This window comes from Mus caroli, unplaced genomic scaffold (genome assembly GCF_978045245.1).
Source record: "Mus caroli unplaced genomic scaffold, Mus_caroli_1 scaffold_6, whole genome shotgun sequence".
Lineage (NCBI taxonomy): Eukaryota > Metazoa > Chordata > Mammalia > Rodentia > Muridae > Mus > Mus caroli.
In genome coordinates, this window is record NW_028227261.1 from 49,064,099 (window position 1) to 49,092,061 (window position 27,963).

The window sequence follows — 27,963 nt, forward strand, 5'->3', positions numbered from 1 at the left end:
AAAGTATTCTATTTTTATTATTTGTGTGAGTGAGTGAGTGTGTGTGTGTAAATGTGTGTGTGAGGTGATATGGATTGGAGAAAAACACATGAACTGGAATGATGTTCTCTCTCTCTCTCTCTCTCTCTCTCTCTCTCCCTCTTTCTCTGCGCCCAGCAAGGTGCCCAGTGTTGCTCTCTTCATCACTCTTGTTTTGGGGTGAGGATAATGACATTGTGGAGGAACAGCCTCCTTTGTGGACAGAGAAGTCAAGCGGAGAGGAAGCTTCATCCCTATGAGGCCCCCTGAGGTTTGAGGTTCTATATGGTGGAGTGAATCCCAGCCGAACTTCCAGGGAGTTGGCTTTCTTCAGGGTAGGGATGACAGCAATATAAAACCTCAAGGGGACTTTCCCTCTCAATTCCATTTCTAAGGACTCATGAAACAAGTTGGGTCACACATGTAAGGAAGCATGAATCATTCTCACATACTTGAGTGTGACAGCCAAGGAGAGGACAGGATCAATGACAGGAGGCTGGGTAAAGAACTATGGGACAGATACAGAGTGGAGATATATATATATATATATATATATATATATATATATATATATATATATATACATACATACACACACGTATACGTATACACACACACACATATTTGCAACCTATTCATTCTGCATAATGTTATTTGTGTGTATACAGTTTCAGGGCTGACAGCCCATTCCTTGGGAAGCTATCTCTCCCGCTCTCAGCATTCCCTAGCTGTCTGTGGTTCTTTATCCAAGGTTGAGGCCGCATGGGCTTCCCTCCATCCACTTTGGCATGCTGTCTGTTGTCATGGTCTTTGTTCAGCTCACGTTTAGTCAGCCATGATGGCGAGAGTTTATGGGTGCAGTTTCTGACACCCACACACTCTCAGCAGACTGCCTGTATCTCTGGCTCTTACAATCTTTCTACCCTTCTTCTATAATGATTGTTGAGTCTTAGATGTAGAAGTTGTATAGTAGATATCAGTTGGGACCAGACTTCACAGACTCAACATTATCATTAGTTGTGGTTCTCTGTCTGCTGCAAAGAGAAGTTTCCTTGATGAGAGCTGAGGACTACACTTACTGTGGGTATAAGGACAAATATTGAGAATGTAGTTAGGGATTAGGTTGGCTTAGCAAAGTCGTCGTTGTAGGATATTCTCCAAGATCCATGACTTCACTGGCTAGGTTTCCTGTACCTGGTATGAGATCCCTCTTGTAGAGTGGACCTCAGGCAGACTTAAAGAGCTTTTGTTACCATTAAGGATCATGTGGTTTAGGTATGGCCCTCGTGGACTCATGTGTTTGAACGATAGGCTCACGGCAAGTGGCACGATTAGGAGTTGTGGCCTTGTTGGAGTAGGTGTGATTTTGGTGGAGGAAGTGTGTCACTGTGGGGGTGGGCTTCAAGATCTCCTATACTCAAGGTCCACCCAGTGTGGAATCCAGTCTCCTTCTGCTGCCTGTGGATCAAGATGTAGAATTCTTGGCTCCCCCAGCACTATTGTCTGCCTGGACGCTACCATGTTTCCTACCATGATGATAATGGACTGAACCTCTGAAACTGTAAGCCAGCCCCAATGAAATGTTTAATGTTTTCCTTTAGAAGAATTGCCTTGGTTGTGGTGTCTCTTCACAGAAGTGGAAACCCTAACTAAGGCAGTACATGTGCCACTATTGCAACCCTAAGTGTTTTAATGTCATTCTGGCCATTGTTGTGGTTCATGGGCATCATAGTTTTTAGGACTATTAACTTATTCCATCCTTTTGAAGCCTTCTTGGCATCTTCTAGAGCCATGAATGCTAGTCCTCATGGAGTAGGCTTACAGGTCATATCCAGCTTGGGTGAACTCATTTTTTTAAAGCCATATTTAACTCCACTTTGAGTGCATGTGATGAGGCAAGGTGACTCTATATCTTGTCCATGGATTTGAACAACCAGCGCAGCATGAAGCATGAGGCTGAGACTGATGGGTAACTTATTCTTGAATGTAAAATCTGTCATCTATGAACTTAGCAAAGTTGATCAGGGGCATGTGGACACTAGGCAGCATAAGATATCAGACAAAGCAAGCCTGAGAACTTACCAAGAGCACTGAACATAGTCCTCTCATCTGGGACTATAAAAGTAGTAGACCAAGACTGAGATGTGTCAGCCACACCAACCTATCAGCTCGTCTCTTGCCACAGGTATGTCCAGGAAAATCACCACAGGAAAGGACCTCTGCCTGTGTCCCCAGGCATCAGCTGGAGCCAATTCAGCTCCTGGAACAGCTTTGCTCTGCCCTGAAGTTGGCAAAGCTTCTCTGGTCCCCCACAGAGACTTCCTTGCTCCATCAGGTCACTCCATCAGCTCTCTCCATCTGTCTCCAGTGCAGCCTCTAACCATTTCATAGTTGACTGAGTCAGCATAAGCCGATCAAATGGACCACGGTGGCAGGAGATGCTGACAGTAGGGGAGGCTAAGCGTAAGTGAGGACCACAGGTCCATGAGGAACTTAAGGATTCAGCTCAACTTTGCTGTGACTGTAAATTATGCGAAGTGTAACATGTGACTTTAGAGTTAGTATTCGTAATTAAGAATGGAATAACGGAATCTATGATTGCCAGTGACCACTATCCAGTGAAATCAAGATCACTTAGTGAATTGCAGTTGGGAAAACTGACACAGCATGAAGTTCTGATGTTGTAGAAAGATGCTAATGTGTCTGTCTGTATTTCTGACATGGTGCCGTTACAACACTTACAGTTTCAAAAGGGTCAAGGTCTCCAAGGAGTTGGTATGTGGCTTTAATGACTTTGGCTCAGTGTGGAGCCCAGGTATTTTAAGCAACAATCTAGCAGTCCTTGGTGGTGCCGTGGAATATTCAGGGTCCAGCTTGGGTTAAAGCCTGCAGGGGTTGGGGGACCTGCAGCTGGCAAGAGCACAGTCAAGCACTCTGTAATTTTAGGCCACCCCAGGGTTGGGGTGGAAGGAACTGTAGTACCCTGCAGCTGGATTTGATGGTTGACAGGACGTGGACCACACAAGAGTCAAGCCTCTGGACAAGATTGGGAGGGATTTTCTAGACTGGGCTAGTTGAAGGAAGATGGCTCCTGGACTGAATTAAAAAGAGCAGCAGTGCTCATCTCTCTCCACTTCCTGACTATGGTGCAATGTGGTCAAACGTGATCATGTGATCAGATGTGAGCACATGAGCAGCTGCTCCTGCAGCTACACTCCCCACAACTACGGACTGTGCCGCAATCTGTAAGCCAAAATAAAGTCCTTCTTTAAATTGCTTTTCTTAGGTATTTTTTTCGGAGCAAATAAGAAAGGTATAGTTTCCAGCATCTAGAAAGATAAAGTATTTATTCACCAATAGAAATAAAAAGCTACATGTTTCAAATTGAGAATATTTTTATAAAAAATGCAGCATCCTGAAAGATAACCAATAAGTGATAATATTCATTTTCTAGAGATGTTAATGCAAATTACCACAAATTTGGTTGTCTTAAACAGCGGAAACTTGTCAATTCGGGGTTCTAGAGGCCAGAAGTCTCAACCAAGGATGAGATGAGCTGTGCACTCCATAGGCGAAGGAGAACCCCAACTAGCCTCTCCCAGTATGGGGCACCCCCAGGCACTCCTGAGTAACATCTCTCCCATCTGTGCTTCTGTCTTTGCCCAGCCTCCTCCCTGGGTTTCTCTGGCTTTTTCATATTCCTCTTTTGTTTATCAAACCAGCCCTCTAGCCGGGCGTGGTGGTGCACCCCTTTAATCCCAGCACTCGGGAAGCAGAGACAGGCGGATTTCTGAGTTCAAGGCCAGCCTGGCCTACAAAGTGAGTTCCAGGACAGCCAGGGCTATACAGAGAAACTCTGTCTCAAAAAACCAAAACCAAACCAAACCAAAACAAAAACAACAACAACAAAACCAAACCAGCCCTCTAAGTAGGCTCGAGTTTGGTCACATCTTTTGAGTGGACATTCTCAAACCTGCTACTATGATTCAGGAGTGGGAGGAAGAACTTTCCAGTGAGCATTTGTCAGTGATTCTTAACCCTCCTCCTGCTGTGACCCTTTAATACAGTTCCTCATGTTACGGTGACACCAACCATAAAATTATTTTACTTGCTACTTCATAACTGCAACTTTGCTACTGTTATGAATCGTAATGTAAATATCTGATATGGAAGGTGCCTGGCAGGTGATCCCTGGGAAAGGCGATTCAGCCCACCAATGGGTCTCAGCCCACAGGTTGAGAACGACTGATTTACTCACACTTGGTAGCCAGTAACAAGGACAGGGATACGGATAGTACTGAGATAGGGCCACAGGCTGATGACCAGGGGCTGGGGCTACGGAATGGTTCTCAAAAGGGGGAGAAGTTACTTGGGGCAACTTAAAGTAGGGGGCATAATTAACGAGTTTTGAAAACCCAGCCAAGTGGCAGGCACTCAGCGAGGTGTCCTCACCCCTGTGGAGAATTCAGTGGAGTATGTGGGATGAGACCTGACTGATCCTCTGGCTCCATCTGTCACAGAGCCCAGGGTACCTACCCTCTTCTCATCTCCCTACACCCCCCCCCCACACACACACACCAGAGAGAGAGAGAGAGAGAGAGAGAGAGAGAGAGAGAGAGAGAGAGAGAGAGAGAGAGAGAGAGAGTTGGACAGAGGCTGTGGATCTATACAGAGGCCCTCTGTGTACAGCTTCATCATCCACTGGGTGGGCCTGAAGGGTGAGAAGCCTGGCCTCCCGGAGGGAGCACGAGGAAGGCTTACTCAGGGACCTTCTTGCTGCAGGTATCGGTGGTGAGGACTCTGACCAAAGGCTGGTTCTTCAAGCAGGGCAGAGTCTTGGGCCATCTCTGAGTGAAGGTGAACGAACTCACTTTCCTGCCAAGGTGGTGGGCTATGCGGTGGGGATGAAGAACCAGGACAAAGGGATGACACCAGCTTAGTCCCCTGGGCCTTCCTTCAGCCCACTCTAGTGGGCTGTCTGGTGGGAGGTAGAGACAGAGGTGGGACGGAAGGCGGCCTCAGACTCCAGGACTGGACTCAGACTGCCGAACAGTGCCAGACTGGGGTCCTGAAGCTGCTTGAAATCTTGCTTCTGAGCAGAGCCTGGCCTCATGCCTTCCCTCTGCAGAGCCCACTATGGGGTCTGAGGATGGAATCCCCTCTGCAGCTTCTGCCCAGCACACAGTTGGTGTAGCTGGACACGTGCTCCACTGAGTTATTGGCTACAGTGTGTAAAACAAAAACAACTGAACCTCTATACACACCCACACACACTGACCCAGCTTGTGCTTACGATGAAGTTTGAGTCTCTGGCATCTTTGAAGATTTAAATGTGGAGTCTCTGTAGAGTTGTCCCTCGAAGTGACCAGTGTAGCTGGAACCCAAGGAAAGCAGTCTTTTCCAGGTAGGTTAGGGTGTAGGTGGGCCCAAGGAGCAGAGGGCTGGCGGCCAGGGAGGGAAGGGATACAGGCTGGATGGAGTGCAAAGTTTAGGCAGGTAGTGGGAAGTCAGCACGCAGTGAAGAGTCATGGGTCACAGGAGGAGGGCCCAGGAGAAGTTAGTTCATATTGTTGGAGGGAGAAGTACAGGGGTGGCTGGCAGACCCCGGAAATGCTAAAGAGGTGGGCTCAGTACGCCTTTGAGTTGGCACCCCGCCTGAGGAGGATTGGAGTGGGGCTTAAGAGGGGGGAATGTAACAGGTCCAGTTTGCAGCCCAATTAGGATTTGGGGTTTCAGTCCTCTCTCTGAGCGTCATTTGACGCTGTATGGGGAGGGCGAGGCCGAAACCTGATCCTTTAGTACCCAGCCCGTTAATGTTTAATCAGAGAGGATCTTCCGATGGGGCTCGGGGTGGCGTGATTTCCCGGCCCCCAGGCGTCCAGTACCCACACCCCAGAAGGCTTCCACCTTCACGTGGACGCGCAGGCTGCCGGTGGGCTCCCGTTCTCTCTCTCTTTCTGAGGCTAGAGGACTGAGCCAGTGCTTGGCTCCCCAGGGACATCACGGCCCGCAGCCCCAGAGCCGAGTGCCCCGAGTCCCAGGCGTCCATGTCCTTCCCGAGGCCGGGCGCACCTCTCCTTGCCCCGATGGGCACCCACAGCTCTTCGTGGCTGCGGTGGCTGCTGTTGCCGCCGCTGCTGCTGCTGTTGCTGCTACTGTGCCCCACGGGCGCTGGTGCCCAGGACGAGGACGGAGATTATGAAGAGCTGATGCTCGCCCTCCCGTCCCAGGAGGATGGCCTGGCTGATGAGGCCGCACATGTGGCCACCGCCACCTTCCGCCGTTGCTCCAAGGTATGGGTGCCAAGCAACGGCGTTGCTTCGGGGTTGGGGTGATGCTCTTCGGGGGTCTTCTCTGCTCATCTAGCCGTCTGGTGGTCTCTAAGTGCAGCCCTGAGGTGCGGGAGGCGGGGGCAAGACCTAGTGCTCAGCTGCACCTTGTGGCACAGAGTGATGGGGGAGGCCACGTGCTAAAGGCACTTCGGGGCTTGGTTCCAAAAGTGTGAGGCAGGTAGCAGGCTACCGGTGTGGTCATGCAGAAAAGGTAAAGTGGCATCGGGAGGCTGAGAACTCTAGTGGCACATCTTTCTCAACTGGTCATTCAGCAATCATCCTGGGTGCCTTTTGGGGTTCTGTAGGCCTCGATCTAGCGGAAGGGTGTCAGGGCTGCATGACTGGAGCACTGGTAGGTGAATGCGTGGGTGGGCGGGGTCAGCTTCTTGGGCATATCTGCCTCTGGCTCTGAGCCACCGGAAGCTCTTGCTTGAGCAGTTCCCTCCAAATGAATCTTCCCAGGGTTCCATTGAGGTTTTTTTTGTCCGGCTTGGAAATAGTCTTGGGGTTGGAGGCTGGAGTCATTCACCCGGTTCTGGGTGGACAGCTACTCTGTCTTGGTCTTTTGTTAAATGGGAAATAGAGGTCCTTTGGTGACCACAGGGGTGATCTCCGGATGTAACCAGGGAAATTTGGAATTATGGCCCGCTGCAGTGGGGTGTATCTGGCCACTGCTACTGGGGCAGAAGGGAGAATGGGCTTCTGAGAGAGACCTAGCCCCAGCCAGTGTGCTGCTGGGTAGGTGTCAGGTTCTCAACTCGAATCACCCCTCCCAACGTTCCCCAAGCTCTATGCCTAAAGGGATGTGGAGTCACAGCCAGGGTAAGAAAGGACATTTTAGAGCCAGGCATGCCTATAATCTTGGCTCTCAGGAGGCTGAAGCAGAAGGATTGTGAAATCAAGACCAGCCTGGGCTACATAGCAAGACCCTGCCGCAAACAAATAAGGGAGTTATAGCCACCACAGCCCCCAAAGCAACGAGCACAGGAAATACTGAGTTCCCTGTTTTGAGAGATGAGAGGGCAGAAGTGAGTGTGTATCTGAGGGACTCAGGAACATCCTAAAATTTGCTCATTCATTCATTCATTCATTCTTTCTTTCAGTGAATGTTTGATGGGACTAAAATTTAGAATGAACATAATTTTGGCGAGGAATTTCAGTCCAATCTTTTTAATCTAGCCATGAGATACTGGGACCTGGGGAAAGGAGGTGCACCCTGCCTTCCCGGAAAGTTCGTTCCACTGCAGAGCACCTTCGCAGTTCTGTAGCGTTTCGTTTGGCAGAGGGCACTCTAGACTGAGCTTTGAAGCATCACTGGAAGCTCAGCGAACGAAGGTGGCGTGGGAATCTTCCAGAGAGGGCGTGTTAGGAATGAGGCGCAGAGCTGGGGAAGGCGGAGGAAGAGGAAGGCTCAAGTGTCTGAAGTCCTTATGCTAACTTCTGAAATGGGAGCTGTTCTGAACCCCAAAGGTCCTTTGTGCTTCACTTGATGGTAAAGCTTAGGTCTGATCTGACTCAAGGTTATCAAGAATTTTCAACTCATTCCATCGGGGTGAATATATGGATAATCAGACATTTGCTGCATTGACCCCTGAGCTAACTCCTCACTATCCATTGCTCCCTTTCTAGAATGCAAGTGAAGTTTGAATTCCCAATACAGTTGACCCCGAGGGCTTTAACAAAAGGCTCTGGATAGAGGTCCTCTGGTCAAAGGTGCATCTGTAGGAGGTGAAGGTGCAGAGTGGGTTAAAGTCAAGGCTAAGGAAAAGCTTCAACATTGCTCTTCAGCCATTGGGTGTTGGGAAATCCGTGGAAGGTTTCTGCGCAGGCGCGCCTCTGCTCTCATGCCCTTGCCCTTGGCTCTCCCCTCTCTGTATGGAGGTGTGGTCTTGCTCCTTCCACGGATCTTCTCCCCCATTTCCATTTGCCAAGCACCCAGCCAGGTGCCGTGCACACTTGTCTCTTTTGAGTACCCTTGTAGGTGTATCCTGGGAGTGTGATGGGCCCTGCAACACAAGAGCTATCTGGAGCTCCAAGACATTGAGTCACTTACTCAGGGTCAAATGCCAGTAAATACTGGAGATGGGATTAAAGCCTGAAGCATTTGGGTCTTCTCTGAGCTGCTTCTGGAGGAAATCAGAGGTGTTGGGATAGGAAAGGAGGGAATTACCTTGGATGGATCACTGAACGCGGAGGTGTGACTAGGAAGGCCTTTGGGTAGCAGTGTCAGCTGAGTGACCAGGCCGTGGATTCTGTAAACAGATGGGTGTGATATGGAGGCTGCCTGGTGCCCATACCTTCTCCTCCTGCTGACCACCACGTTTGAACATGTGTACACCCCAGTAGCACAAATAGCTGCATCGCTGGGGGATTTGTGGTTTAGTCACAGTTTGGTCCCTTTGATATACAGTTTGTCTATTCTATCTCTCTGATTTCACTCCGAACCTGCAGGCAGGACTGGAATATAGCTTGGAGGTAATTGACTTTCCCACACTATCCTGTTGTGTGATCTCTCTTCCCATAAAATACTGTTTAGCCTCCTGGGAGGAATACCTCTATCCATCAAAGTAATGCCCTGGGCAAGATGCTTCCTCTCCCCCTTTAGCAGTGAAGTGTAGGCACTGAAGGCCATTATATCATCACCCGTTCAGGCATAGAAATCCTTTTCGGCTCTAACATAGCAGAGCCATTTGATTCACTGTCTGATGGTCATAACACATTTGCCTCTCAAACCCTATCTTCTGTCCTAACCCCACAAGCTGCTCAGCGCTGGTTACCATCGGAAGGTTTGGCATTTTGATTTTATGCTGTTTGATTAACAGTCTCTTTATGCCACTGAGTCCTGAACTGAAGGGATTTAGCAGGTTTTAAACAAGTCCTGGCCAGTGTGTCCCACTCATGGGGTATTAGGTGGTCTGCTTCAGCCGTCCCTTTCAACAATTCCAAAGCCATATGGAGATTTAGCTTCAGAAGAGGGCATGGCATGTTTAAAACCCCCAAGTGTCGTATGGGGAAGGGAACAGGCTCATCCTCTGCATGTATTCCTCACTGAGGAAAAGCATCGTCAACTCTTCATGATGGTGGTGGATTCAAGGATTGAAGGGGATGGAGATACAAGAGGCAAGGAGGTTAGGTATGTCCCAGGATCCTTCTTTTTGAGCTAACAGAACCTCCCAGGATAATGCAGATGCATCAGCCCGTCGGGGTGCAGAGGAAGGGCTAGTAGGGGTGCAGAGGAAGGGCTAGTAGAGGATGCTCTGTCTTCTGAATCATTGGAAGAATCAGAAGACTGGGAATGGGGTGAGGGGAGCTGAAGGCTTCAGGCAAGGCTTGGCTACTTCTGTCTCTCTGAAGGGTCTATCTGGTGCTTTCTCTCTGTGCTTAGGGTAGGGGTGGTTTGCAAAGGCTGAATAGCTAAGGTGATCAGATTAAAAGGGGCTGGACGTTGAATGGGCCCACCTCTCCCTGCCCATGAACTTGTTTAAAATAACACAAAACACCTTTCCATTGCTTTATGTGTAATGTGCCCTATGGTGGCAGCCAGGAGCAGGATGTCCATGTGCTGTGACAGGCTATAGAGATCTGCTTTTTGCCCCTTCCACCATGCTTTCCCCCTCTTCTGCACAGTAGGCACATTGTAGTCTTTTCTTTTGTTTGGCTTTGCGTCCATGATTACCCTGGTGTCCTGGTGTGGGCTCCCGTGTGTTTGTGTGTTTACCAGAACTGCATACCTCTCATTAGATTCCCTCTGTTTTGCTCAGGCCCTGTTTGGGTGCCACACGTTTCAGTCCACCAATGATTGGTGCAACTCAAGATTCAACAAAGCCAGGGCCTCTACACTCCATAAGAACCTTTTATTGGAGTTCTGTGGAGAGTTTATTTGGATAGTTCAGGGTTCAAAGCATGGGCAGAGAAACAGTGAAAAATATACACATTATTTACGATTATTCTCAGCAGATGTACTCAGGACACAGAAGGTCTCATGGCTGAATGCACTAAAGCTACATTGCTAGGAGGGGGAGGGGGAGGGGAGGGAGGAGGGGGAGGGGAGGATCCTGATCCTTCCTGAGGCATTCCTTGGGCAGACAGAGATGTTCCTCCCAGGGAAACAAAGTTCTACAGGAACAGAGTGCATGCAACACGACAACGTGGGGAAAATCTGTGATATGCATGCTACACTGAGATGAGGTCATGCTGGGTCCACTGGGGTCCTCATGTTCTCTGCTTCTCTTCCTTCCTGGGGATCAGGAGGCCTGGAGGCTGCCAGGAACCTACATTGTGGTGCTGATGGAGGAGACCCAGAGGCTACAGATTGAACAAACTGCCCACCGCCTGCAGACCCGGGCTGCCCGCCGGGGCTATGTCATCAAGGTTCTACATATCTTTTATGACCTCTTCCCTGGCTTCTTGGTGAAGATGAGCAGTGACCTGTTGGGCCTGGTGAGCCACCTTCTTGGGCGTGGGACTTTCCAGGAAGGATGGACTTCCATGTCCATGTCTCAACTGACCTTAGTGTGCCTTGCCCACTGCTGAGAGGCAGGACCAGTAAGCGCCTGTGGCTCTTGGTTCCCTGAATAACTAACTGCCGAGTTAACTTGGCCACATCCCCATGCTGTGTCTACACATAGGAGGACAGAGGGATCACAAGGCAGCTAGCAGCAGAACCCCTGCCTGCCAGTATACTTTTCTGGTTTGTCTACTGCCTGTGAGAACCTGCAGGGACAAGGCCTGGGGATGCTGGTGACAAAGGTGTCAAATGTGTCAGATTCTTCTCGTTTGGGACAGGTGGCGCATCTCCATCACTCCTCTGAATGTTGCCTTTCTTTGCTAAGAAGGTAAAAGGGGTTCAGGCTATCACCTGGCCTCCCTGTCTTCTCCCCATCTTGGCACTCCAGGTTCTCACCTCTCTTCTCCACTGGGTACTCTCAGACCCCTGCGCACCCTTGGGTCCCAGGGCTCAGGGCCTTGCCCAGGCCTCCAGTGTGCATTGCACATGCACCTGGTCTTCTGGCCTCAGGTCCCTGCTAGCCTCAGGGTTTAAACTGACTTAAGATCTTGTTACTAAATGACAGTGGGGCATGGGCCATGCCACGGAGCAGGAGGACATCAAATCAGTGCCTCCCATCCATGCACTCTGCACTTTACCAAGCATCGCCTGTGACACAGCCTTGAGCCTTTCCGTCAAGCTTACGGCAAAGGTGGAAACTGGATGGGTGGTTGATGCCAGAGCAGTTAGCTGGTGCTGTGTGCTCAGTGCAGTTGGGAATGAGTAAGATACCTGAAGTGCCAGGGGACCGGCAGGTGCCTGCTGGTCAGGGGAACAAGCTCTGTACAGGGGGCCGTAGAATTTGCTCTAGGAACTTGAGCCCGGAGTCTCAAAGGGTGCACTGGCCTCAGCTCAGTGTCCCACTAGTTTGTTTAATTTAGAGCAGATGCCGCTCTCTCCCACGATTATCCATAAGCCAGATGGGGTGATGGGAGCCATCTTTTGAGGACTAGTGGAGACTGTGGAATATTTTTTTTTGAATAGGGATAGGTTGAGACAGTGTCTTGTTCTGTAGTCCAAGCTGGCCTCTCACTTGTGATAACCCCACCCCTGCTTCTGGGATGCTTGTATTACAGACAGGTGCCAACATCACCAGCTGACTGTTGAGCGTTTAAGCAGATATTAAGTAAAGACACTGGCAGAGGGTAGGAGTCCTGGGGATACTGAAGCATCTAGAGATGCCTTGGGCCTCTAGGAGTAGGGTGAAGAGAGGAAACTGAAGCACAGAGGAAGGACGTGGTATCTGAGGATGTAGATGTGTGAGCCTGGCTAAGGAGCAGGGTGCAGGCCCCTCTCTCAAACTGATGCAGATGCCTCCTGTTAGTCAAACACACTGGAGGTTGGGAGGCTGGTTGCTGTGGTCTGTAGGGCCAGTGCAAAGGCCAGGGATAGGAGCAGAGGCCCCATGGCCAGCACTGGTATCCTGACTGGAGAGTGACGGTACTAAGATTCTTGACCACATCCCTGAAGCTAGGCATAGCCTGACTCTCAGGGGAGATGTGGAGCTCAGAATCCAGAGAGTGGAATAGAGAACCCTCCAAGTAGGCATATAGATTCAGGGGCTGGAGTTAAGGAACACTGCGCTCCCCAGCCAGAGAGAAATGAGGACACTGGCCCCTGGTCTGTCTTCTGGACCCCAGGAGGGAGACTTTGTGAAGGCTGGGGAGGTGGACAGTCAGGTGGGGCTGCTGTGGGCTGCTGTTAGCTGAAGGGCTTTTGAAGCTAAGTACATGGCTGTCTGGTTCTGTAGGCCCTGAAGTTGCCCCATGTGGAGTACATTGAGGAAGACTCCTTTGTCTTCGCCCAAAGCATCCCATGGAACCTGGAGCGAATTATTCCAGCATGGCACCAGACAGAGGAAGACCACTCCCCTGGTAAGGTCTCCAGTAAGCCTACAGCCTCCACTTGTTTTGCTCTGCCCAACCCCTTACCAACCCACCTCAGGGCTCCAGAGTCTGCACTGACCTCTCTGTGCTCTCTCCATTGCTCCATGCAGAAATGCAAGAGTTTTCCCTCAAATGCCCCTCTCCTCCAGCTTCTCATCTGTGTTGGCTTCATCTCTCCCTGTCTTAGTCAGTGTTCTATTGCAGTGAAGAGACTCCATGGCCACGGCAACTCTTATAATTTAACTGGGGTTGGCTTACAGTGTCAGAGGTTTAGTCCATTATCGTAATGGAGGGAAGGATGACAGCATGTAGGCAGACATGGTGCTGGAGAAGGAGCTGAGAGGTCCACATCTTGATCCACAGGCAGCGGAAGGAGATTGCCACATTGGGTGTAGCTTGAACATATAAAACCTCAAAGCCCGCCTCCACAGTGACACACTTCCTCCAACAAGGCCACACCTCCTAGTAGTGCCCCTCTCTATGGGTCAAGCATTCAAACGCATGAGTGTATGTGGTCCATTCCTATTCAAACCACCACACCTTCCATCTGGATTGGCCCCTCTTGCTTCACTTCTGCTCTAGGAAGAGCCTAAACCTGACTGACCCGCCATTTGTGCGATACCCAGTCTTGTAGACAAGGACAGACCCCTCAGCAGGACAGACACTACTCACGCCAATGGCTCCCATTTAGATATCCCAGCTCACCTTGCCCCTATCACCAGTAAGTATCATCAGCCTGCTGGAGGTTCCCTGCATCTGCCAACAGTCTGCCTAGTGTGTCTTGCTTTCAGAGATGGAGAAAGAGACTTGGGAAGGTGGTCTGGATCTGGTAGGATTGTGGGTGACATCAAGTTGAGAAAGGCTGAAGGGCACCTGCTTTGGAAAAGAACCAGAGGTTCTGTGGAGTCTGAAGTGTCTGTCCCCTTCGAGTATGTAAGGAAGGTTAATGTATTGCTTAAATCGACGGGGCATGGATTTCGGAAGATGGATGGAGGCTGGCAGCTGGGAGTGTCTGAGCTTCTCAGGCTGCTGGGTTAGTTATGCAACCAGCCAGGGTAGCCCCTGAGGGTGGCCACAGAGCTCTCTGTGCCAGCCACAGGCGGGGAGGGGCAATCCAAGGTTCCTTTTAGACCTGTACCTCTACCATACCTACTAGGGACTGAACTTGGCCTGAGGTCTGCTAGGAGGTACTCAAAGACTTAACTGTATGCCCAACCCCAGGATGAGAACTCTTTAACAATTCATTTTTTTTTTGTTTTAATGTGTGTGTTTTGTCTGCATGTATGTATATGTATCATGTGCCTTGCGTGTATATATGTACCATGTGCAGGCAGTGCCCGCAGAGGCTTTGAAGAGCGCATTTGGTCTTTAGGAACTGCGGTTGTAGATAGTTGTTGGCCACCATATGTGTGCTGGGAACTGAACCGAATTTATCTCTGAGAGCAACAAATGCTTGTAGCCATTGAACCATCTCTCTAGTGGCTGGGAATTTGTGAGTGTGGCCGCGTTGGGCTCCTCCTTCCTCTCCTCCATTCTCCTAGCTCTCCTTCTATAGGAACCAGACATATGCTACCCTCTGCAGGCCCCCTCCACCAGGCCTGCACAGCCACACACACCCCCTAAGGGTCTCATGTAGTGCTCACTCTGTGCCTGTTTCTTGAAGAATCTCACCCACTTGGGAGGGAAGGTGCAGGTGTCAGGCTCATAGCGAGCTTCCCACCCAGACTCAACAAGGGAAGAAATAGCCCATGGGCTTACCAGGCTCTTGCAGGTGCATCTGTGGACTAGAAGCCTGTTTCCTTCCTGGGAATGTGTCAGGCAGCCAGGATGTCAGGCAGTCCTGCTAGTTTTTTTCTGTCTTCTCAGTCCTTGCCTTAGTAAGCTGGAAGAGCGTATGTTTGGGAGGTTGGCTTATCTTATACCACAATATTGTGTTCTGAATGGTCCTATTGTTGTTTTACATGGAACTGGATACCTCAGTTTACCTCCTGATTCTGTCATTACCAGCTACAGGTCACAGGCAGTTCCTAGCCCTCTCTGTGCCACCCACTCCTTGCTGTAAGATTCAATAGCATGCAGCTTGAGGAGATTTCCCATGAGTTGTCTAATGCGTGGGGTGGCAGACAGCTCGGTACGTGAGCAATAGCATTAACCCCGGAACTGTTCTCCTCACTCCCACAATGGCTGCCATGGGAAGATGGAAGCAGCCAGGTGGAGGTGTATCTCTTAGATACCAGCATCCAGGGTGCCCATCGGGAGATTGAGGGCAGGGTCACCATCACCGACTTCAACAGCGTGCCGGAGGAGGATGGGACACGCTTCCACAGACAGGTGAGTGTGACTCTCACTTCATCTCAGAGGTGGGTGAAGGTGGGCAGAGGTACCACCCCTGGAGCATTATGTCAGTACTGCCATCTGTGGGGCACTATGTCAGTCTGTCCACACCCTCTCACGTGATCCCCGTGCTGATTGATCAGGCGAGCAAGTGTGACAGCCACGGCACCCACCTGGCAGGTGTGGTCAGCGGCCGAGATGCTGGTGTGGCCAAGAGCACCAGCCTGCACAGTCTGCGTGTGCTCAACTGTCAAGGGAAGGGCACAGTCAGCGGCACCCTCATAGGTGAGTGACACTCTGGGTTCTACCCAGCCAAAGCTTAGCAGGGAGCAAGGTCTCACAGTTAGGGAGTCTCTGTCATGCACAGTTTAGAGAGATAGAGTTGGGAGGGTCCCGAGATCAAGAATGCAGGTGGGAAACTGAGGCTTGGGAGGAGGTGGGGCTCAGTCCAGCAGGTCTATGGGTGAGTGCTTTCCCACAGTCTGCACTGCTCCCTTGTCAGTGCTCTTACAGTGTTGTCACATGTCACCTGCAGTAGATTTGCAAAGCCCCAAGGTGGTAGAAGCCAGTTTTCCTATCTGTGTGTTTACCAACAAGTCGGGACACCTTCTTGGTAGGGGAAGTGCAATGGATCTTTCCAGATGTTTGCAGGTTACTCCATCAGTCCACTCCAGCAGGGACCCAGAAGCCTAGAATTTCAGTATGTAGGTGGGGAGAGGAAGTGAAGTAGTGCTGGCTCACTGTACCTCAGCGTGCTGGGCAGAGTGTGAGGCTTGGCATGTGATCCCGAGGCTGGCATGAGATGATGGCTAAACAGTAAGCCCAGCCACAGAGGGTGACTTGGCCAATGCTCACGGTGGGAGCCTGCCAGCCTCTGGGGATGGAGCTGCTAATGGCTTGACTGCCACCAACCAGTCAGATGCTGGCCCTGAGCTGGCCCACACAGGATAAGGGAACCAGCTTGGCTTATCAGTGGGACTTCAGTTATTTTTGTTTGTTTTAGATTTATTTTATGGTTATGAATGTTTTGTCTGCATGTGTGTATGTGTACCAGGTACTGAGAACTGAACCTGGGTCCTCTTCAAGAGCATCAAGTGCTCTTGACCACTAAGCCATCTTTCCAGCCACATGCTTGGGACTTTAGAGCACAGTCAGCCACTGACACATTTAAAGCAATAGCTTCTGTCCCATCAGGAGGCTCTCGTGTCTGTCCTACCCACTTATTGATCAACCTCAGTCCAGCTTGCCACCACTGAAGGCCACTGTGTAGAAAGAGACCGCTCATTGCTCAGAAGTCCTCACCCAGACCGGGCTCTGGCCTCTGGAGGGCTTCGTGCAGGAGAACTGTCCCTACCAGTGTGTAGAAAGCCCCTAATGCAGTCCAGGGTGGAGTGGGCTCAGCATGAAGGAGCTGCTACTCCAGCCTTAGGCTCCTCTGTATGAAGCTGGGGCAGGGGTGTAAGGGTCTAAGCTCAGGTCTACGGAAGCTAGGGGCCATTTGTAATCCCGAATGTCACCAATATTCCTGTGTGCACTTCTGTGTCCCTTACCTCCTCCTGGTGTGAGGGGTCTCACCAACCAACACTTAACATATATGGTCCTGGTCTCCAGTTCCCACCTCAGCCACGGGGACACCTGGATCCAGAAGGTTCTGAGAGCTTGGCTTGTTCACACCGTGTAACAGAACAGGAGCCTGAACAGGAACGAAGCTGTTAGGCCAGGCCAGCTGTGGTTAACTCGGGTCTCTAGCTTACAGGCCGGCAAGGGTTAGAGTTAAATAGAGCAGGCCACTGGCAAAATTGATCTTCACACTCATTCAGTGTGGGGGGACAGAGTGTTGCTGATGTTGGGGGATGACGTCTTCGTAGTGGAGAGTCATGGGCGGTGCTGTGGAATCTTTAACTCCCGACTTGATATAAATAGCACTTGCCCTGTTTATGCAGGGTAGATTGGCAGCTTGTGAGTGGGTGCCAGGGTGGTCTCTGATTATTTTGGGAGCAAAACTTCAAGTGTGGTGAGAGGGCCTCTGAGCAGTCCTCAGAGAGACATGGAGGTTTCTGAAGCCTGAGAGCTGTAAAGGAGGCTCTCTCATTTCTGGAGGCCTAGGAATTTTTCGGAAAGGCATAAAACAATGTCTGGTGAGGATCCTAGTGGCTTGCATTTTGGTTCTCTGAGAAGCTGGAGAAGTGAAAAGTGGAGGAAATGTTTCCCTTTTTTAGGGCTAGTGGTTTTAATTTTAAATCCATTATTCATTTGACAAATTCATATGTGTGTATATTTTGGTCATTTTACTCCCCTATTATCTTTTCTTAACCTGTCTTACCCTCTGATGAACCCCCTCTTCTTTCCAATCAGTCTCCCATCGATTTTCCTGTCTCTTGTTTGATAGCCTGCTTTGTGACCCACGGAGTTTCAGTACAGTTGCTAGCAAGAGTGTTATTTACAGGAACATGAGCAACTTAACAGTGTACCTCTGAGAAAAAAACAACACCGTTGCCCCAGGGAGCAGTAACCTCCTAGTAGCTCCTTTAGGGTGGGCTTCGTGAGTCCCTCTGTCATCTATGATAGAGCGTTACCACCTGGTGAGGTAACATGGCTACTGTCATGAATCCAGTGGCCTTGTCACGTTCAGAAGACAGCGATTTGCAGCACTGTTGCCACCCCTGGTCCTTACATTCTTTCTTTCCCCTTCCCCTTCCCCTTCCCCTCCCCTCCTTCCCCTCCCCTCCCCTCCTCTCCCCTTCTCTCCTCTGGTGTTCCTTGAATCCTGTAGGAGAAGGGGTTGATAAGGATGTCCTGTTATGGCTGAGCATTCATGGTCACTTACCCTCAGAACTTTGAGGTGAGGCTTCTCACACCAGGAAGGGGCAAGGGGCAGTGATGTGGACACAGGGGTGTAGGTGACATCTGTGACTACAACCGACCCAGTTATGAGTCTCTTTATTAACTGCTCTCCACTTTATAAAGACCAAACTTGAGAGTAGCACAAATCTGTGGGTACCCACATGAACATTTAGTAGGTGGTTTAATAATATGATCATTTAGCAAAGCCAGTAGTGCTGTGTTTGCCCTGGGGCCTATGATCTTCCCAGCCATGCTTTTTTTGGCCAGGTTTACAATACCAGGCACCAATCCCCTTCGGTGGAGTGAGCTTTAAATCCAACCAGAAAGTGGTTGTTTACCCATGTGATAGCCACACCAGTGAGCACTTGCCGCTGGCCAGGTTTGAATTGAACTCAAAGGCTTACAGCTGGGTAAGTCTGTTGACTTCTATCTTCAGCCAGCCTGCAGCACATTCTTCGACTGTGAGAGCTCGGCAGCAGGGAGCAAGCTTCCAACTCAGTTCTAGCTTGCTTTCTCCATGTTCTAGGTAGGGCTATCTAGAGTAACCTAACTTGTCAAACGAGTCTCTGTCTCTCTCTCCATACATGTGTGTGCGAATGTGTGCATGCTTGTGTGATTTATTGGAATGACTTACAAGTCCAGCTAATCCAACAATGCTGTGAATGGGAAGTCCAAGCATCCAGGCGTTCCTCAGTCTGTGAGGCTAGATGTCTCAGCTGGTCTTCACTATATCCCAAGGAAGCAGGCTCTAATGCCAGCAGAGGGGTAGACTTGCTAGCAAGATGAGAACAAGCAGGCCAAGAGCAAAAGCTGCCTTCTTCCATGACCTTAGATAGGCTTCTCAGCAGACGGCATGACCCAGATTAGAGGTGGGGTTTCCCAACTCAAAAGATCTGGATTAAAGGTGTCTTCCTACCTCATGCATCTGGATTCGAAGTTGACAATCAAGAATAGCCATTACATCCTGCAATCAGTGTGTGATATTTGCAGAAATAATGCCTGGCCATCTAGTTCTGGGGAACACTCAGCTCCTTCAGTTTTGAGTCTAAATTTAACCTAGGGGCAGGATTATTCCGTTCCTCTTGGGATCTGTTGCTTTCTTTCAAGGTATTTGATAGATTAGGTAATAGATAGATTAGGTTATGGGAGCTATCCACTTTACTCAAAGAAAGTGAGTAAATGACTTAAATGTCAGTCATACATGAAATACTTCCAAGGCAGCATTCAGATAGGTTAAGCATCCGAGCACCAAACCACCACAAAATAACGGATCACACTGTGTCTCTGAGGGGAGGAGCTGGAGGAGGAATGTATACCTCTCTAGCAGGTGACCTGGGTGATTTTTGGCAGGCCTGGAGTTTATTCGGAAGAGTCAGCTAATCCAGCCTTCGGGGCCACTCGTGGTTCTGCTGCCCCTGGCTGGTGGGTATAGCCGCATCCTCAACACTGCCTGCCAGCACCTGGCAAGGACTGGGGTGGTGCTGGTTGCAGCAGCTGGGAACTTCCGGGACGATGCCTGCCGCTACTCCCCAGCTTCTGCTCCAGAGGTAGGTGCTGAGCTCTTCTGTCAGAACGAGGGAAGATGGCCCCCTTGCTGACCGAGCTGCCCGGACTGAAAGTGCTTAGAGCTCCCAGACCGGGAACCCTGATGGGACTCATGCCTTCCCCATTCCAACATCTGTGGGAAGCTGTGACCCAGGAAGCCATACCTACGATCCTGGCCATCTCTCTCTCCTTTCCCCCTCTCAGGACCTGGGGCTTTATCCAGTCCCTCTTCTGTCCCTTGGAAGGCAGAATAGCACCTTCAGTGGTCTCCCCACCCCCTCTGTTTCCCTAGATCACCCACAATCCCCTGAGCCATTTATGCATCAGACCCACTGTCCTGTCCAGTCCCTTAGCCTCCCCCACCCATTGATCGGCTCCCTACCTATAACTGACCCTAGCGAGACTGGGGAGGACTTCTGCCCCTAAAGCCCTCATATGATGAGCTCATGTAATTAACTACCATGTCTGGGGCTGTGGCAGGTGCATTCTGGGAGAAGCCTCTCTGGAGGCATTGACAGTCCAGTGGTCCCATCCTCATCCGGGGGACACCTGCAGAGCATCTGCTATGCAGTGAATGATTAGTGCTGAACGTGCAGAAGGGGGAGACACCTGTCCCTGTTCAAGGCTTCATGGAACCCAGCCTTCCCTCCCTGACCACCAGAGCTTACCAGCTGCTTTATTTAACATTGCTGTCTTGCCCGCTCTAGACTTTTTATGGTACCATGCGGCTTGATAGTAGGTCCCTTTTCCTACCTGGTCTCTACCCTAGAACCTGGGCTCCACGAGGATTCAGGAAATGGGGTCTGGAAAATGTTGGGGAGCCCTGGCGGAGGTGAGATGCAGAACCCCCCGAGGAGCTGCATTTCTCACAGGTGATGGCATTTCAGGGGGCCACAGTGGAAACTGGAGTTGGCTAGTCCAGAGGCAAGACCTGCCTCTCCCATTGCGGCGCTGGGCTTTCTCTGCTACCCACTCCTTTACCATGCCAGGTCATCACAGTTGGGGCCACGAATGCCCAGGACCAGCCAGTCACCTTGGGGACTTTGGGGACTAACTTTGGACGCTGTGTGGATCTCTTTGCCCCCGGGAAGGACATCATCGGAGCGTCCAGTGACTGCAGCACATGCTTCATGTCACAGAGTGGGACCTCACAGGCTGCTGCCCACGTGGCCGGTGAGTCACCATCCCACCATCATCCTGCCACCATAGCCCTTTGACAGGCAGCAGGATCTGTGCCCTGACCTTCTGGGTCAGCGCCTATGCCTGAGGGCAACTGTGAGGGGGAGCAGACGGGGCCTCCTGTGGTGAGCAGCTTTGCTGGTGTGGTGCAGTGTCTGAGGTAACTCACTTAAAGGAAGAAGTGTTTATCTTGTCTCATGGTTTCAGAAGGCTCAGCATGGTCGTTTGGCACCTTTGTTTTAGGGCATGACATGGTGCGGAGTGTGTGGTAGAGCAAAACTGTTCCCCTCATGTGCCTGGAGAGCAGATGGAAAGGGTAACCCCCCGCACCCCAATGATCTGTTTGTATTAGGACATACCTCCAAAAGTTTCTGTCTCCTCCCACAGACTGCCGACCAAGCCTTCCATATATAGGCTTTTGGGGAGAAATTTAAGAATCAGATTATCACAAGGTCCTGTAAATGGAGTTTAATAAACTCTACTATTTATTAATATGACCTGGCCAGTCCCCCAATCCTATGGATTATTTAATCAGCTCTTGCACAACTGCTGAGGATTACCCTTGAATCTGTTTTACTAATCGCTAGACTATCTACTTTCTAGCTGTGGTACCCAAGTACCTGCTGTTTGAATCTCTCCTGGGCTACTTCTGCTCCAGCCGTCCCATCTGGAGGCTGCAGGGGCGAGGAGGGGGGCATTTCACTGGAGCATGTGCTCCTGGTCCATCGTGTCTAGTGGAGACCTCCTGTTTCCTCCATCTTCTTCCACCTTCACTCTTCTTTCTCCTTCTTCTTTGAGGTCCCTACCTGTGACCCCCCAACCCCGTAACTGAACCTCTACCTCTTTCTATTCTCCCCAGTCATGGGTTGTAGCAGCTTCTATTTAACTGATAGTTTTAAACTGGGGAGCAAAGTTTACATAGCACCACTGTAAGTGAGGATCTTGTTGGGGGCAGCCAGATCTTGGGGGGGGCAGCACTTAGCATTTGAGTAACCTAGCAGCGCCAGGCCAACCGCCAACAATGGCCTGAAGAACACTGGGTCTACTAGGGAAGGATACACAAATAGATGGACCAGAAAGCATTTGGAGTTCTAGTTGTTCCTGATGCATGCCCTGGCAGGAGCCCTATATTTTGGGAAGCAGGGCCAGCCACCGCCCTCTGTGACTCTGTACCTCCAGGCATTGTGGCTCTGATGCTGACCCGGGAGCCGGCACTTACCCTGGCCGAGTTGCGGCAGAGGCTGATCCACTTCTCTACCAAAGACGTCATCAACATGGCCTGGTTCCCTGAGGACCAGCAGGTGCTGACCCCCAACCTGGTGGCCACACTGCCCCCCAGCACCCATGAGACAGGTGAGCAGGATGGCAGGGAGGGTACCCAGCCCCTGCCCTGGCCCTCACAGGACGGTTTTCTTTCCTTAGCTGCAGTTTGAGGGCAGAGACTGAAAAGGCTTGATGGTATTTTCCTGGGAAAACAGCCAGCTTGAAGCCTCTTTTTCTGCCATCAACTGAGGCAATCCCTAACATCTCTGGTGGGTGCTCCCTCCACCCTAAGACCCCGCTCATCTGGGCCTTGTTGCAGGCGGGCAGCTGCTCTGTAGGACGGTGTGGTCGGCACACTCGGGGCCCACTCGAACAGCTATAGCTACAGCCCGCTGTGCTCCAGAAGAGGAGCTGCTGAGCTGCTCCAGCTTCTCCAGGAGCGGGAGGCGTCGTGGTGATCGGATTGAGGTGCCCGACCCTGTCTGTGTGTCTGTCTACCCCTAACCAGTCTTAGCCTACACTGAGTTTGGCTGGAGAGCAGCACCTGACCAGGAGAGCCAGTTCCTAAGGATAGCATCTGTGAAATGTCCCGGGCTGGGGCTGGATCTGGGGTGTTAGCCACCCATCGTCTCTGCTGGAAGCTTTATGATGGAGATGCCTGGAGACAGAACAGTCTGCCTCAGGCCTGGGCAAATGACTCCTGTCTAGAGTAGTGGGGATAAGCAAGATGCTAAGGGCTCCAAGGGTCCCAACTAGGTGCCCGTGTACCTCTGTCCCAGCCCTGTGCTCTTTCTCACTGGTTCTTGTTCTTCTCCAACTCTTAGGCCATAGGGGGCCAGCAGGTCTGCAAGGCCCTCAATGCATTTGGGGGTGAGGGTGTCTATGCCGTTGCGAGATGCTGCCTGCTTCCCCGTGCCAACTGCAGCATCCACAACACCCATGCAGCCAGAGCTGGCCTGGAGACCCATGTCCACTGCCACCAGAAGGACCATGTTCTCACAGGTAGGAGTCTAGTCCAAGCTGTGAAAAAAAGAGGCCTTGTTGACTCCAGACCATGGTCCTCCTGAGCCTGAGACCTGGGGCCCATTTTAAGCCGGTCGCCATCTTGTCCACGTAGTGGGATCCTCTTTTTCTTTAGCTTCCGTCTGCAAAAGAGGGTGATGATGGTGGGGTGATGTGGAGCACAGGGAGGGGATGCCCGACACTGTCCAAGGGAAGGCTCTGAGGCGTGTCTCTAAGGGGGGAAACTCAGTTTGAATTCTGCACTCAGTAGTGGGATCAAGTTCCTTACCATTCTGTACTTGGTTTCTTCATCATGAAGTGCAAGGGTGCATGTCACACATGCATGCCATTAGGGGATGGTGGCTCTCCGGTCAGGAGGAGGCCACACAGTCCTGCGTGGATGGAGGATACGTGCTGGGCAGGGCTTGAAGGGCTGGAAGGTCCCTGAGGAAGGCTCGCTCAGTGGCAGATTCTGGTGGAATACAGGCTGGGGAGCCACAGAAGGTTCTGGAGTGAAGGGTGGGGTTGGCAAAGCCCAGGCATAGACTGGATCTTTAGGGGGCAGATGATCACAGTGGGTGGCTGCAGCCTGGACCAGGCAAGGCTCCCTGGACCTGTTGGTTGCATCCATACTGGGCTCTCATTTGCTTTTTTGAGTGTCAACAGCTAAGACCCAGGGCATGTGTGGAGCCAGGAGAACCTTTGACCCTCCCTATCTGCAGCCTAGCAGAGATCCACTTATCAGCTAAGCAAGCCAGTGGCTCTCAACCTTCCTAATGCTGCGACCCTTTAATACAATTCCTCATGTTGTGGTGACTGCCAACCATAAAATTATTTCCGTTGCTACTTCATAACTATAATTTTACTACTGTTATGAATCATAGTGTAAATGTCTATGTTTTCTGATGGTCTTAAGTGACCCCTGTGAAAGGGTCATTCTATCCCCCCCCCCCAAAGGGGCCTTGACCCACAGGCTGAGAATTGTTGAGCTAAGGAGCGACCCCTCTGTGTAGAGTGGCTCTACTGAGCTCCTGTAGCTAGGGCGGAGAGAACTGTAGTCCCTAACACCCTAAGATGCAGTCCTTGCAATAAATAGGTTATCTGCTGGGATGACACACGTGGCCTCCATCATCTTCATAGCATCTCTATGGGTGCTCTTGCACTCTCAATGCTACAGAAGGGCACCTAAGGCTTAGCATAGCCTCGTGACCACTGTGCATGGTTCTGTAGCTGGTGGTGTGTCTCTTACTTCCAAGACTAGAGTCCCAGGTCCCATGCAGACCTGGCTCACACCATAACTTTTGGTGGTAGGACAGGGAAGGGACTCACAGAGGCTCTGAGTACCTCAGGCTGAGGAGCCCTGTACCATGCCCTCAACCCCCTTCTCTGGCTGGAGAGACGGTGTATTTCTTAAGAAAGTCAGTTTCCAAGAGGTTGCATGGCTCTCCCACAGCCCCTCAGATGGTCAGTGGCAGAGGTGAGGATCCAGGGATCCTGATGCCAGCACCATTTCTACTCCGAGCTGTCTCTCTTTCCCAAGCTTCAGACTTCAAAGAAAGAACATTAGTTGGGACCAGAAAGACAAGAAGTCCACAAAATTACAGAGTCTGAGCTGCATGCTCTCTGTTCTAGGCTGCAGCTTCCATTGGGAAGTGGAAGACCTTAGTGTCCGGAGGCAGCCTGCGCTGAGGTCCAGACGTCAGCCTGGCCAGTGCGTTGGCCACCAGGCGGCCAGTGTCTATGCTTCCTGCTGCCATGCCCCAGGGCTGGAATGCAAAATCAAGGAGCATGGGATCTCAGGTCCTTCAGAGCAGGTGAAGGAGTTGGGGATGGTTGGGTACCTTGGTCTTGTGTGTGTGTGCTGCCCTGTGTTGAGGGGGTCCCATGTGTCAGGGTAACAGGATGAGTTAGGCAGCTTTTCCTGTTGCAGGCACAGCATGTGTGCATTTGTGTATGGCAGGCAGGCAGGCCTGGTTTCACTCTTGTCCAGTTAAACAAGGCTTGCTGTCCACCCCTGCTGCTCTGTGAGAGCATGTGTGATGGTGGCAAGTGGGAAAGAAAGCCCGTGTGTGCCTGAGCACTTTCTGATTGGTTATTTACCAAACAAACCTGCCAGGAGGCTGCAGAGACTCTGCAAAGTCTGGACAGTGTTGCAGATGCTGAACAAGTCAAGGCTGAGGGGAAGGAAGAGCCCTGGGAAGAGTCTGAGGCCAGTGGCTGATCTTTCAGAGCTTGAGGCAGGAGTATCCCTCCTCTATACAGCTCTGGGGGCGGCCAGTGTGAGGCTAGACGCTGCTCTGTGAAGGGGAATCTCAGCTCCACTGTATCAGTGAGCACAGGCACCCAGAGAGGCTGGCTCCAGGCTGGGCGGAGGTGCCTGCTTGGTCCACCACCAGTGTCCATTCTGGTGGGAGAAGACAGTAAGCAAAGCAAGTTCCAGAGTGCCAAGAGGCTAATGTGGAGGAAAATGGAACAGGCAGAGGGGTGGGTTGAGACACCGTTGCACAAGCTTGGGATGACAAGCCGTGGGGCCACCACTAGGAACAATGTTCCTGGTAGAGGAAACAGCTAAGGCTAAGATGGGTGACAGGATCATCCAGGCCCCTGCACTGCTCCAGGTCCAGGGCGTAAGGGCCTAGGATGGGGTGGGAGGTAGGGGGAGATTCTGTAACCAGAGATGCATGTAGGTGATGGGGAAGAATGGGTTCAGGGTTTCTGTTGAGCCTCTGAACTACCACTAAGTAGGATGGAAGGCTGGGGAGGTACCGACTTTGGGGATGTGAAGGTGGCTGAGTTAAATGTCTGCCCTGGGAGGAGAGCATGCTGGATACTGTTGGGTGCAACCCTGCTTGGGTCTGAGAGGCGGTGGAGCTGGCTTAGACAGCCACAAGTCTCCGACATAGGCCGTCTCCCTCACTGTCTTCCTCTGGACTCTGGCAGGTCACTGTGGCCTGTGAAGCAGGATGGACCCTGACTGGATGCAATGTACTCCCTGGGGCATCCCTCACTCTGGGAGCCTACAGCGTGGACAACCTGTGTGTGGCAAGAGTCCATGACACTGATAGAGCAGACAGGACCAGTGGAGAAGCCACAGTAGCTGCTGCCATCTGCTGCCGGAGCCGGCCTTCAGCAAAGGCCTCCTGGGTTCAGTGACAGCCTCAGGCAGGGATGGTGCCTGAGGCTGGGTGCAGAGATATGCCTGCATGCCTCTCTTGTAGCCAAAGGTGGGGAGATTCTGATGGGAGAACTTGGTGTCTCTCCCTGGGTACCCATCCCTGGTGTATGGAAGCACCTCCCTCACTGTCAGGGGGCCTGTGCTTGGCATCCTGCCATCAAAGCCATTTGGCTGTAGTTGGCTCTGGCCAGCTGCTCCAGTGTACCAGAACCCGAGGATGCTCGCTGCAAGGCCTCAGTTCTCAGGCCTCCAGGGTGTATTTGTCCTTCAGGAAGAGCATAATGGACAGAGATCCTTGGAGGTTCAAAGACCAAGTACCAGACTGGAAAATTAAGTCTGAAAGCCACAAGGATAGTCAACTCACAGCCAGCTCACATTGCAGACACCATTTTGGGCTCCCTGATTAAATGCAGATCAGTTCTGCACTCCTCCAGGGGTGGATCCAGCTGTAAGGCCAGACATCTATCTTCCAGATGTCCTCATCTGCTGCAGGGCTTTGGCCCTGCTCAGGATAATGTGCTATGAGCCCTCATCTGATTCTCAGTTTGTACTGGAGAACCATACAGGACTTATCGCACCTTACCCCATCCACTACCTTGTGCACTGACTGGCCTCATTTTATGACGGAAGAGACAGGACCAGAGAGGCGATGTCACACAGCCAGTGATGTCAGGACATAAATCCAGAGTGGCTGGCCCTGAATAACACCAGGCTGGGCAGCGAGAGGACAGGCTATGGCTTGTTCCTGGACCTGTGTTCCCTTAGCCCCAGTTCCACAGATCAGGTGGAGACTGGAGTGACAGAGGGCGACTGTACCAAGGTCACACCAGCTGACCAGCACACCTCTATCCTTTTGACCTCTTCTGTCTTTTTATAGTAAGCTTCCTCCACCTGTGTTGCTTTTGTAACTTGATATTTATGCAGGGTTTTGTAGAGTTTTTATTATGTAGTGACTTTTCAGAATAAAAGCAGCTGACGTGACTGACTGCATCCGACTCAGAGGCTGCCTGCTTACCAGGTACAACTATTTGCCAAATGGTAGGGTGCACAGGCCTGCAGTGGGCCCATTCTAGGAATGCAGCAACTGTGTTCCTGTAGCCTCCTGATGCTTCAGAGTACTTTGTCCTGGGCCTGCTTCCTCCAGCATTATAGACTCGTTGGGGCCTACCAGCACTCCTAGCTCCCAACACTTCTGCCATCCTTCTGGTGGGGTCTCAACAGTATTTATGGACTCTTTCGCTCACGATTCTGTGGTGTATAGTTGCCCCTGATTTGAAATGAAGTATGCTCTCAGATCTCTTCCCAGTGTGCAATGTGCAAATATCCCAGTCATGCAGTGGGGACCCCTTTGGTCACTGTCTTAAGCATGGTCTCCCTCTATACAGTCTACACAATGGATCTGCCAAGTCTCCAAATGGTTTTCTACACATCAGTGTCATTCGTGGAAAGCACTGTAGCTGACAGATGCTAACGGCTCAAATGTCACAACAGTGGCTGGCATCAGAGCCACTGGCACCTGTGCCTTCAGCGTCCTCTGCCTGTTCCCTCCACAGCAGTGACCATCAACTGGTTGGTCTGATGCCGTACAGTTGGCTCCTGCAGATGTAGGCAGGTATTCACCTAGAATGCGCAGGAAGGGTTTGCCCTACAGGGAGGGGGAAGATGCAGTAAAGGGGTGGGACCTATGTGGACAATGCAGGCTACCAGGAATGACTGACCAATGCAAGACACTTAGTTTCTGAAAGCTGAGTTTACAGGCCCTGAACCCAAGATTGCTGGCCCTGACCACATGGTACACAGACAGAGGTCCTAGATCAGAGAAGGCTGGGAGGCCACACA

The 27,963-nt window shown here is 51.2% G+C and overlaps 1 protein-coding gene across 2 annotated transcripts; it reads left to right on the forward strand.

Moving 5' to 3' along the window:
- Nucleotides 1-5,854: 5,854 nt before the first annotated feature.
- Pcsk9 (proprotein convertase subtilisin/kexin type 9) lies at nucleotides 5,855-27,110 on the forward strand. 2 transcript variants are annotated; one of them, XM_029476190.2, is made up of 13 exons: nucleotides 5,855-6,311; nucleotides 10,599-10,790; nucleotides 12,647-12,770; nucleotides 14,980-15,113; nucleotides 15,260-15,401; nucleotides 19,311-19,507; nucleotides 20,275-20,337; nucleotides 20,495-20,678; nucleotides 21,864-22,037; nucleotides 22,267-22,415; nucleotides 22,772-22,949; nucleotides 24,582-24,763; nucleotides 25,890-27,110. In XM_029476190.2, the coding sequence occupies exons 1-13, from the start codon at nucleotides 6,066-6,068 to the stop codon at nucleotides 26,100-26,102; spliced, it is 2,178 nt and encodes a 725-aa protein (XP_029332050.1). In that variant the 5' UTR covers nucleotides 5,855-6,065; the 3' UTR covers nucleotides 26,103-27,110. The 2 variants fall into 2 exon arrangements, with proteins under 2 accessions (XP_029332050.1, XP_021015141.1); XM_021159482.3 differs by lacking the exon at nucleotides 20,275-20,337 and having other exon boundaries at nucleotides 5,857-6,311.
- Nucleotides 27,111-27,963: the final 853 nt, after the last annotated feature.

Coding starts and splice junctions, on each gene's coding strand:
- Pcsk9 (XM_029476190.2), top strand. CDS start 6,066: ATGTCCTTCCCGAGGCCGGGCGCACCTCTCCTTGCCCCGATGGGCACC. Junction 12,771..14,979: donor AGAGGAAGACCACTCCCCTG/GTAAGGTCTCCA, acceptor TGCCATGGGAAG/ATGGAAGCAGCCAGGTGGAG. Junction 15,402..19,310: donor AGTCAGCGGCACCCTCATAG/GTGAGTGACACT, acceptor GATTTTTGGCAG/GCCTGGAGTTTATTCGGAAG.